Source organism: Camellia sinensis, chromosome 8 (assembly GCF_055761805.1).
Source record: "Camellia sinensis isolate YWXY chromosome 8, ASM5576180v1, whole genome shotgun sequence".
Taxonomy (NCBI): domain Eukaryota; kingdom Viridiplantae; phylum Streptophyta; class Magnoliopsida; order Ericales; family Theaceae; genus Camellia; species Camellia sinensis.
Window position 1 is genome coordinate 84,788,957 of NC_138968.1, and position 11,408 is coordinate 84,800,364.

Below are 11,408 nucleotides of genomic sequence, written 5' to 3' on the forward strand. Positions count from 1 at the left end.
CTAATTTGATAAAATAAATATAAAAAAAATATTTTAAAATTTATAAAAATTATTTTTGGCCTTCTAAAATATAAAATTATATAGATTTAATAATAAGTGTTTTAATTTTTTTAAAAAATTTCTTTCACCAAATTAATTTTAAAACAAGTTCATAAAAACCAAACCAAACATGACCACCACCAACCCACCCACCCACCCACACAAAATGGTAATTAAACATAGGCAAACATGTCCACACACACATACACAAAATGGTAATTAAACACATGCAAACATGGCCTAAAAGTGCACATGCAAAATTATGTTTGAACATAGATATGTCTAAACACAGATTATGTTTGATTCACCCATCAAGACCACGCGTAACAGATTATGTTTTTTGTTTTTTTATCCACCAATCAACTCAAGTTCAATATTAAACTAAGAAAAGCAATGTTCACAATAGTTTGTAGAACAGTGATGTGTGTAAGCTAGAAATATAGCATCTCCAATATCTTCTACACAACTAAATTCCCACATTATCAAATACTATTATATATTCTATTGTGTCGAATAAACCACGATCCCCAACATGTGTACTCATACGTGCCCTCCCAACAAAAGACATACCCACTCTAATTTGTCGGCATCGGAGAGACTGAAAAAGAAGTCAACTCGCTAAGCATCTTTGACAATGAGAGAACCTGCTGTCAACCTTTGAGTTGATGTAAGGGGGAGCTTCAGAAGTTCAGCATTGACACTCCTCCTAGCTTGGGATAAGTCACGTTGATATCCAATCCTTTTAACAATCTCACCCAATCTAGTGTCCATTTTGTCCAAAAAAGTGCCAAGTGTCTCTGTCATTGTAGCAATATTACTTGCGATTCCTTCAGTAGTCCTCGCCCTTTTTGTTCCTCCCTTGCTAAAGGTAGAAGAGTTGGATGCATTTCCATTTGTAGACATTGAACACTCGAAGTCAGAAACATTGAATTGCTTAGCTGGAGAACCATCACCCTTCTCCCCCATGGCTTCCTCCACAGCAATTGCTTCAACTGCATATGCAGGATCTTCAGCTAACTCACCAGTGGCTCTGTCTTTGCCAAAGAGAACAAGCCAATCTTCATAATATGGAAATGACTTGTTTCGCATAGAACTCGCACTTGGTTGTCTCTACACAAGTTCAAAAGAAAGAAAGGACATTCAAGTATGCTAAATGAGATAAAATTGAAATGAAAATGAATAGGATATCTAGTAATTAGGATGAGATGAACACTAAAAAATAGAAGAAAAAAACTTACCCGAACAAAGTTTTCCCAAACATCATCACTGTCAACAAGAACCATCTTCTCAGTGTCATTCCATCCAAACCCGCTAAGCTTAGTCATTTCATACAAAAGGCCATAGTGTTTCCTCCAAATTTTTATCTTTGACTCAATGTGAGGACAAGCACGAAGGTCACTTCCAGGAAAAGCCATGACAATTCTCTTCTCAAGCTCTCCATAAAACCCTGACTTAAATTGCCCATTGTCAACCTTCCATTTAGGATTATTACACAAATCTCTCATTGCACTTATGAGAAACAACTCCTCCCTCTTCGTCCAAATCCTACAACTCCCAATTGAACCAGCATCTACCTTCCCCTTACTTTTCTTTTGAGAATGACTGGTAGCAACACTATCCATGCCTATAATAATGATGCACAACACATATTATTGATTTAATAGCTCATTCTAATATACAAAATACAAGTATGGAAGACAAGGTAAAAATATGATTGAAAAGTGTGCATGAACTATATATATATATATAAAGCACTCTTGATATTAAACAACTACTCAATCTACCTAAAATATAGCTATTATTATGCAATCATGAAAGCAACAAATGGTTCTCCATGAAATAAAGATTAAAACAAATAAAATTGATTAGCTTGAAAAATAAATCCATCTCAACTACGTAAGATTCTCATTACATATTTTTCAATTATGAAAATAGACAAGATTCTCATCATTACAAATAAAATATTTAAATAAGCTATCTCAACTACGGAGGATTTCCACCAACTCCTCTATTTGTTTGCCATTCATTAAACATTATTGTTGCCAATGTATCCCTCCAATCACTCCATTGATTTGATGGCTCTACTGTATTGATGAACTCTTCTCCTAAATCAGGTTGAGGTATAGAAGTGTTATTTAACTCGAACTCAAATGGATCCACTGGCATTTCACGTCTGATGAGGCTGTGGAGAAGGCAACATACAGTAATAATACGACCCTGGGTCTTGATTGGGTAGTACGAAGCAGTTCTTAGTATTGCCCACCTAATCTTGAGTAACCCAAAACACCTCTCAATAACGTTACGAGCAGCAGAGTGCTTCATGTTGAAGAACTCCTCGGGATTCACTGGGATACCCCCTTCTCTCCATGTAGAGAGGTGATAGCGTTGCCCTCTATATGGCGCTAAGAAACCCTCTCCATTAGTGTAACCCGCATCTACAAGATAGTAGAAACCTGAAAACAAGTATGGGTTTCATATGTATAAGTACTTTAAAAAGTGGGCAATTAAGATTAGATCAATTAACTATATAGATTCTTACCCGTCGGCACCTTCAAACCATTTGGTCTATTCACAGCATCTCTAAGTACCCTAGAATCTAAAACTGACCCTTCTCATCCAGGCAACACATAAATGAATTGCATGTCTTGGGAAGAAACACCCAAGACATTAGTAGCAATTTCACCCTTCCGTGTTCTATATCTTGGCTTATCTATTGCAGGAACACGAACCCTAACATAAGTTCCATCTAGAGCTCCAAGACAATTCTACCAAAGATCAAAATAAAATAAGGTTATTCATTTTAAATATGTTAGTGTTTGCCCAAAATCTAAATGAAATTAAACTATGTAATACCTGAAAACACCTTCATCTATCATCTGTGCAATTTACAGTTATTGGCTCTGGTGTCTTAAGTAAGACACCTTGTAGGCGTAAAATAGCCTTCAGGACATCGTTAAAGTACTGACTAACTGTTTGCCCAGACTGCATGAAATTGAACTTGATGTTGCGATTCTTATAGTTTTGTGCAATCCCATTTAAGAACATTGCAACTTTCTCCTCTAAGAGGACATATTTGGAATCAGATAATCCCACACTTCGAACAAGTGTACAAAGACACATGAAGGTATGCCTATTCACTCGGAGTTGTTCATGGCAATCAATATCGCTATCCTTCACCAATCTATTCAAATAGTCTAATTGTGCTTGGAAGGGATGTGGTGACCTTTTAATATCCAACCTAGATTGGTACCTCTCCAAGGCAACTTGTAGTACAATAATGTACACACCACATACATAGTTAATAGATGACACAACTTCTTGGAGTGCTACAAATGCTTCAAATAGGTCCATCGTACTGTCCGAGCATTCATTATTGTCCATCTACAAATGCTTCAACTAACACATCAGATCTAGTTAGTGTAAGAGATTAGAACTACATGTAGTTCTGATGGGTACTGAAAGAGCTCCCAAAAGATTGCATTAATTCAAATCTAAACACATTCAATATGATTACAATTTTTTTCTTATGCAAAGATTTTTTTTGAATTTAAAATAGCAAGAGAGAAACATATCATATATTTAAAAATTATAATGAGCAGTCAAATTTGCAGAAATATAATAAGGACTGTGAAAGAAAAATTCATAAGGTCATTATAAGGTTAATAAATACAAATACAGTTCTACTAGATATACTGAACAAATGTAGGTTATGCTGAAGAATAGAGGGGTGTACAAATGAACTGATTTATATATATATATATACACTACATTACATGGTGTTATTAACATTATTAATGGGAATGGCTGTTTTTGCTCAAGAAAATTAAAGAGGCCTTTATTTTTAAAATAAAGAAGTGGAAGGACCATATCAACAAAATTAATTAAAATTTTGACAATTAAGGATTCACTAATAAATGTTTAGTTAATTGTACCCACCTGTTACCTACTGATACTGGTTAACTTTGACTCACCATTAACTGGGTATTATTAAGGACACCCCCAATCCCCATCCCCATCCATACATGAAAATTGAATGAGTCCATATAATTTTGTCCATGGGACTTGAATGAGTACTTTTTTTATTTTTATTTTATAAATGTTTCAAAAACAAATTATAATTTCTGTTCTGTGAACGGTCCTAGCTGGGGCTACTTTTATTGTTTTCTTGATTGTTCAAAACAATGGATAGAATAGGACAAATTTTCATTGAAATGTCATACAAGCAGACCAAACACAGCTCTTCTAAGGCCAAGAAAATGTAGTTCCAGCTCTTCTGAGTGTGAGAATGAAGGCTCAAAATTGAGAGCAGCCACTTTATAAAAATAATGCTGAAGGTTAGGCCTATCTGATTGTCCAGTCTTCTCCTAGGACCCTCAATTAAAAGGGACCAATGCTACTATATTTAAAAAGCCATCCCCATCATGTTCATCCAAATATTCTATCGGCAACTTTTGTTTTGTTTTCTTCTTTTGATAAATAATTCTCTTTTGTTTTTCTTTTGTGGGTGGTTTTTGTGGGTGGTTTATGTGAATATTGTTGCTCGTATATGTTGTATGTTCCACCAAATATACTTTCAGATTTTCTTGTTTGTTTCTTCTATAAGAATATAATTTTCTTCTTTGAAATTTCAACCATTGTATCTGCAGATAATTTTTTTTCTTCAGCAGAAAATGCAAATTCTCATGTTGCAGATAGAATACCCTCCGTACCAAAAAATGTTAAAATGTTACTAATTAGGTTTATATTTTTCTCAATGTTAAAAGATACATTTAAAAACCCAAATATTTCTACTACTATTCAGATTCAATATTTAGTACATGTCAACTCTCAATCAAAAGTGAATTGGGTTATGCTGTTTTTGTGAATCATCAAGTTCTTGAATACATTTATCCTAAATGATAACATTTTCCAAGTGAATTTTATCTTAATCGACAATGATTTGAAATGTAACTTTGTTTAACAGATTAAGTTATGGGAATCGGATATGAAAGGTTGGGATGATACCAGCTCATCTTTATGATGAGTTCTGGGGCAAAAATCAAACTCATCTCACTATGCATTCACAATGTACACTTGAAGAAATCATTTTATGTGTGTAATTTGCAAGAAGGGAATTGAACACTTGAAGAAAGTTTTTGAGGGTGCTCATGACTTTGCACGATGATATGGAGGTTTGTTATGGGAAGACTCAACAAAGAGTACTTATATGCACATGTTAGAATTGAACACATGAAAAAATATACATTTTCTTGGGCCCTTAAACTATTTGGAACAACACGCGCTAATAGATTTCATTTTTGTCACCTCCACAAATACACTCCACGATCAAATAGAAAGAGATTCTCAATTGGCTAGTTTAGTACTTTGCTTTGTTCTGACATCGGAATTCCCCCAAAAAATCTGAATTTTAAAGGGAAAATTGATTTTCTTAAAGAAACAATGAACATCCTTACATTTAAAAACTCAAAGACAAATCAATCACAATAAAAGGATTTCATAGTTTCAATAGAAAAAAAATGACAGAAATGTAAATATTATATGTTCTGGTAAGCAGATCCATTTGAACATTTTTACTTGCTACAAGAAGAACATTCACAAATATCCACCTTAACAATGATCTACTTACTCCTTTTTTTTTCCTCACCAGTAAGCATTTAATGGATCACAACAATTTTCATAAGCATGTTCCAATTGTTTATGATGAGTTCTCACTTGAACATAGAATCAAACACATGGTGGGCAGAATTTTAACAATAGAATCAAACACAGATCTAGTATATAATATACCAAAACCATCAAAACATTGTTACAACTACATAGATCTATGTATATATACAAATACATCTCATAAATTCTGACAATGATGATTTATCATAAATTTTGAGCCAAACATGTAAAATTAATTGTTGAAATAGATAAAAATCTGGAAAAATAAATGGCGAAGATGATAATCTCACCGGTAATGAGATTTTTTCAGTGCCGACGGTGAATTTTCCGGCGAACGAAGGTTGAAATCGGCACACCGAGATGGAGATCTTCACGAAGGTGGAGATCCTTCACGAAGGTGGAGATCTTCTCTCAGCAAAGCTGCTGAGTCTTTGCTGGGTAGAAATGATATGATTTGGCTTACATTTTTGCGTATATAGTGAGGGTAAAAAAGTCTTTTTACTTTATTTCCCAATTCAGGATATATAATTCCATCCCTACCCCATTACTAATAATCCTACAAATTTGTTGGATTAATTATCCATTGGATTAATAATCCTAAACCAAAATGTTAAAGCAAACATAGGATAGTTAGGCCCACGGATTAATAATCACAATCCCATGCTCTAATCCATTCAATCAAACATGCCCTTACAGGTAATGTTTCCCACCCTATCTCACATGTGTTTCTCACATCACTCGGCACTCATGCTCTGTTTTTCTCTCAAAACCCGTTCTCACATTTTCTCTCCACATACACCTCTCTATTCTTTAATCTCTCTTTTCTTTCATCCCTCCCCAGACATGGCTCATGGATAGGTTGAAGGTAGTAGACTCATGCCCTGCATATGCAGCACGAGGCTATTTCTTTCGCTAGTTGATTTCCCGAACGAGGGGTGGTGGTGCCATTGGATGTGCAACAGGTCTGTTGTTCACATTGCTTGGCGTTGTCCTTGGTTTAATTTGCCCGAGATGAGCTACAGTATGTCTCAACAACCTGGCATTTAGTTGATTGGCTTGATACGTTGTGCCTTCTATTTTCCATTTCGGTTCTACCGCCAGTTTAGACACGACCAGACTTGCCCAGAAGAAGGGGTAGAGTACCCGACTTCATTTCCAATCCGAGGCTCACAACTAGCTCGATATCCCACTGCCTGGAGGAGAAGAGAACTTCTGGCTCCTGCTCCCAATTTCAATTGCGCCTTATCTGGCGAATGCATAGCTTGGCTTGAAGATGAGGCGCAAACCGGGCGGAACACCTGACTCATCCGTGCCCCAAGTTTATTGCTTTGATCTGTACTTTCAAGTTTTCCTTTTGAATGTAATAAAAAACAACTTTGATGTGTATCAAGAGTTAGAGAACTCCGTATTGAAATCAACGAAATTGGAGTTGTGGGCACTAAAAATTTTCCTTTTGGTCCAAAAATGGTCTAAGTTGTAAAAAGATTAATTTGAACAAAATCAACTTTTATTAAAACTTTTCAAAACCATTTTCGATAAGGATCACAACTTGACACACATGGAATCTATCCTCGAGATGTACAACCCCGAATCCAGCAAACGGAAAATTGCCCCTTGTCTGAATAGCACTGCACTGCACTATAACCAGCTCTCATAGTGAAGACCATAATCGAACTCTTGGATATAGAAAAGACAAAGATGTCCAGAACAATCTCATGGACACAATTGATTTAGAAGTGTTTATGGCTGGACTTCAAAATGAAGTTGCCTCCGTATCCCGAAGATGGGAATCAAGCCTTACGTAGTTCGGTTCAGGTTCACTCAGGTATTAACACTCTCATTTTGCGTTCTAACTTTTGCTAAGGCCGCCCTTTCTAGGTTTTTAACCTTGCAAGCTCAGTTTTTCTTTTTCTAATTTTTTTTGTGCTCTAACTTTTGCCTAGGTCGCCCTTTCGGGTTTTCGGCCTAGCGAGCCACTCAAGGATAGTAATTCTTCAATTTGTCCATGTTGATTGGTTGGGAGAACTCCATGACATCTAGGTCCATAAGAAGGATAGCTCCACCCGACCAGATAGATTTGATAATGTAAGGACCAGTCCAATTAAGTCTAAACTTGCCCCTAGGGTCATGGATGAGAGCTCGGTTGTCTTTGAACACCAAATCCTCTTCTTTTAAATTCTTGGACTTAACTTTCTTGTTAAAAGCCCTGGCAATTCTACGTTGATAACTTTGGACATGGTACAGTGCTTTCAGCCTCCTCTCGTCAAACATCATTAGTTCCTCAAACCTGCTCTTCTGCCAATCCGCTTCCGCTATCTGGCACTTAGCCATAACCCGTAGAGACGGAACCTCAACTTCAATCGGCAGAACAACTTCCATCCCATAAAACAGAGAATATGGAGTTGCCCCAGTAGAGGTCTGAATTGATGTTCTATAGCCCAGAGGGCAAATGACAGTTTGTCTGGCCAATCTCTGTAGGTTTCCACCATCTTCTACTGAATGTGCTTGATGTTCTTGTTGGCAACCTCAATAGCTCCGTTGGTTTGCGGCCAATATGTGGATGACTTATGAAAAGCCACGTTGTATTTTTCCAACAAGTCAATCACTTCTTTCTTAAAGTGGGAACCATTGTCTGAAATGATCTCATTCGGGACCCCATAATAACAAATGATGTTATTCCTGATGAACTTGGCTACATGCGACGTTTTCAACACTGCATAGGATTGGGCTTCGACTCACTTTGTATAGTAGTCTATTGCCACCAGGATATACTCATGCCCATTCGACCCCTTCGGAGTAACTGTCTGTAGACGTCCCCGAACGTCCCGGGAGGAACAAGCTCCCGTTCTGTTCATTTGTGGGGTCACTACAGCTCGGACTCTCAAATTTGTCACGGTTCTTAATCTGAACCAAAGAGTCCAAATCCGGAAAATCGTTTTGAGAAAACACAGATTTTGAAAGAAGTGCCAAACACGGACTGCTTTGCCAGATACAGAGTCGCCACCTAAATGTTTTTTTAATGGGAAATTTAGGAAACCCTGACTCGGTGCCAAAGGCCACGTGTCCGTCACCACCAAAGTTGCCTCGGCTCGGGAACTTGGGTACGATTGGGGAAGGTCACTTCGTGAGCACCCCCGTTCGCCCGATCAAAGATCGGCCTCTACTAACCGTGATATCTATTTTTGAAAACTTTGTGTGTTCTTAATCCGGTTATTAGCCTAGGTTACTATGTGATGCACACAGCATATAAGTATAGACTGGGTCGCCCGAATTGGAACAAAACATTTCATGCTTGTTTATTTGAAAGATGGTTTGCTACTCGCAAGTAGGCTTAAAATGCAGATTTTTCCACCCTCTGGTGGGCTTAAGAAAGGATGGTTTTGCCACTATCTAGTGGGCTTAAAACTCACAGTCAATGATTTGTTCCAATCTAAACAACCCAACCTTCACCCACAGGCATTCAGGCAGTTATATCACATAAGCATATAGCCTTATGGTAAGCATGCTATTCATGGCAGTCACTCACACGCATGCAAGGATGCTAAAGCATAGAACTTACCGAGTACTCCAAGCCAAAAACAGAAACTACATTAGAAATCATGCATGATCCTAAGTATACAAAAATGCCTAATGCAACACATGCAAAAATGCAACTATAGCAGGCTCGGCTATTCTAAACATGGCATATGGAATGCTACAACTATCATGTATTCAATTTGGAATTGAAAGTACAATGCAGTTAGTATGATGCGCCGAGCCCGGTGCATGCAATACAGATGAATGATGCAAACATGCTGTCATACTGTATGCTAATTTAAACATGCCCTAATCTAACCATCATAAGCAGGTAAATAAAAGGGAGAAAGACGTGGGGTTGGAAGGCATACAACACACACACGCACACTTATTACAGTTGTGCCCTCGCATAGAGGGTCCGAATAAATAATACAGTCCCGAATAAAAGAATATTACAGTCCAAATAATACAGTCCGAATAATGTACAAATTCCTAATTAATTAACAAATCAACTAAGGAAATAAATAAAACTGGCATGCAAGCCAGGGACTGCCTTGCTTCTGATGGATGATGCATGTCCGGGTTGTCTTGCGCGGAAATCCACCGGGATGCCCCAATTAGCCTCTGTTTAGCAGTTATTCTTGAAACGCGTGCCAAGCTCCGAAAAGTTGTTGATTCTTCATTTTGCTGCAACAGAGAGCAGGAAAGGGGCATAGCAATGTATTTTCACAGATATACGCATGCCTCGATCCTCGTGCCACCAATCACGCATATTGAGGCATGATGACCGAGGAGTCGAATTGCACAACTCAATATAGAATGGATGCACGTATAAACACAACAAAACCTAACTCCATCATGGGTGATCCGGAGTGTCGGCGACTGGGTAATTGAGACACGTTCCGTCACTCGGAGTACGAAACGTACCTCGTTTCCTGTGCCCGGGCTAACTCCTATCCCGGACACGATGCAATATGCATGACATGCATGAAATGCGACTAAGATACAATCCTAACATACACAATGCTATGAAAATGAGATGCCTCAAAATGCGTGCACACGGGCACGCAAACTGAGAAAATGACAGAATGCGATCTAAGATACAACCTAGTATGCACTATGCTGTAAAAATGAGATGCCTCGAAATGCGTGCACACGGGCACGCAAACTGAGAAAATGACATACGCAATGCAATATGGCAAAAATGGCATATAGAATGCAACATGGACTTATACTAACATGAGAGAGCCTCAGCCACACTCACATAAGAGGCCGGTAGATGAAAATGAAGTGCCTCGAAATGCGTGCACACGGGCACGCAAATCGAGGCAATGGTATATGCAATGCAATATGGCAAAAATGGCATATAGAATGCAACATGGACTTACACTAACATGAGAGAGCCTCAGCCACACTCACATAGGATGCCGACAGATGAAAATGAAGTGCCTCGAAATGCGTGCACACGGGCACGCAAACCGAGGCGATGGCATACACAATGCGAATGACATGAAAATGTGATATGGGCTTATACCAACATGAGTGAGCCTCAGCCACACTCACATAGGATGCCGGCGGATGAAAATGAAGTGTCTCGAAATGCGTGCACACGGGCACGCAAACCGAGGCAATGGCAGAATGCGATGTAATGACATGAAAATGTGATATGGGCTTATACCAACATGAGTGAGCCTCAGCCACACTCACATAGGATGCCGGCGGATGAAAATGAAGTGCCTCGAAATGCGTGCACACAGGCACGCAAACCGAGGCAATGGCAGAATGCGATGTAATGACATAGAAAATGTGAAGCAATCATTCTAATAGAATTTCAGCACTAAAATATGGAGGAAAACAGTCCCGAAATGAGGCGAAATGACACCAAATGCATGGAATTGTCCCGAAATATGAATTTTGGCACCCGAAATGGCCTATAGCTATGCAATGCATGCACAATATGGACATGTAATGCAAAGACAGAAGCTAGGCAGTCCCAAAAAAGGCACTTTCACAGTTATAAACATGGCCAAACAGCAAGCATAGGTAAGGCAAAAAATGGCATGCAAGAATAGGGGCCAAAAGAGGGGTAATGAAGCAAGTGATATAAGCAAAATCCAAACTGAAAAATTTCCTTCTACAACATTGAAGAGGGACCAAAAATATGAATATTTACAGTATATGGCAAA

General features: G+C 38.2%; 1 protein-coding gene across 2 annotated transcripts; it reads right to left on the minus strand.

The window, feature by feature from the left end:
- Positions 1-398: 398 nt before the first annotated feature.
- On the minus strand, positions 399-6,309 carry LOC114255825 (uncharacterized). Of its 2 annotated transcripts, XM_082882953.1 has the most exons (3): positions 5,997-6,309; positions 1,278-1,663; positions 399-1,149 (listed from the first exon to the last, which is right to left on the minus strand). In XM_082882953.1, the coding sequence occupies exons 2-3, from the start codon at positions 1,659-1,661 to the stop codon at positions 658-660; spliced, it is 876 nt and encodes a 291-aa protein (XP_082739079.1). In that variant the 5' UTR covers positions 1,662-1,663; positions 5,997-6,309; the 3' UTR covers positions 399-657. The 2 variants fall into 2 exon arrangements, 1 of the variants encoding a protein (XP_082739079.1); XR_014337897.1 differs by lacking the exons at positions 399-1,149; positions 1,278-1,663 and adding an exon at positions 3,091-3,435.
- Between the last annotated feature and the right edge of the window lie 5,099 nt (positions 6,310-11,408).

Excerpts from the sequence above, each read along its gene's own strand:
- LOC114255825 (XM_082882953.1), bottom strand. The coding sequence starts at position 1,661 with ATGGATAGTGTTGCTACCAGTCATTCTCAAAAGAAAAGTAAGGGGAAG. Across the intron at positions 1,150-1,277 it reads TTTGGGAAAACTTTGTTCGG|AGACAACCAAGTGCGAGTTC; the intron begins GTAAGTTTTTTT and ends GAACTTGTGTAG.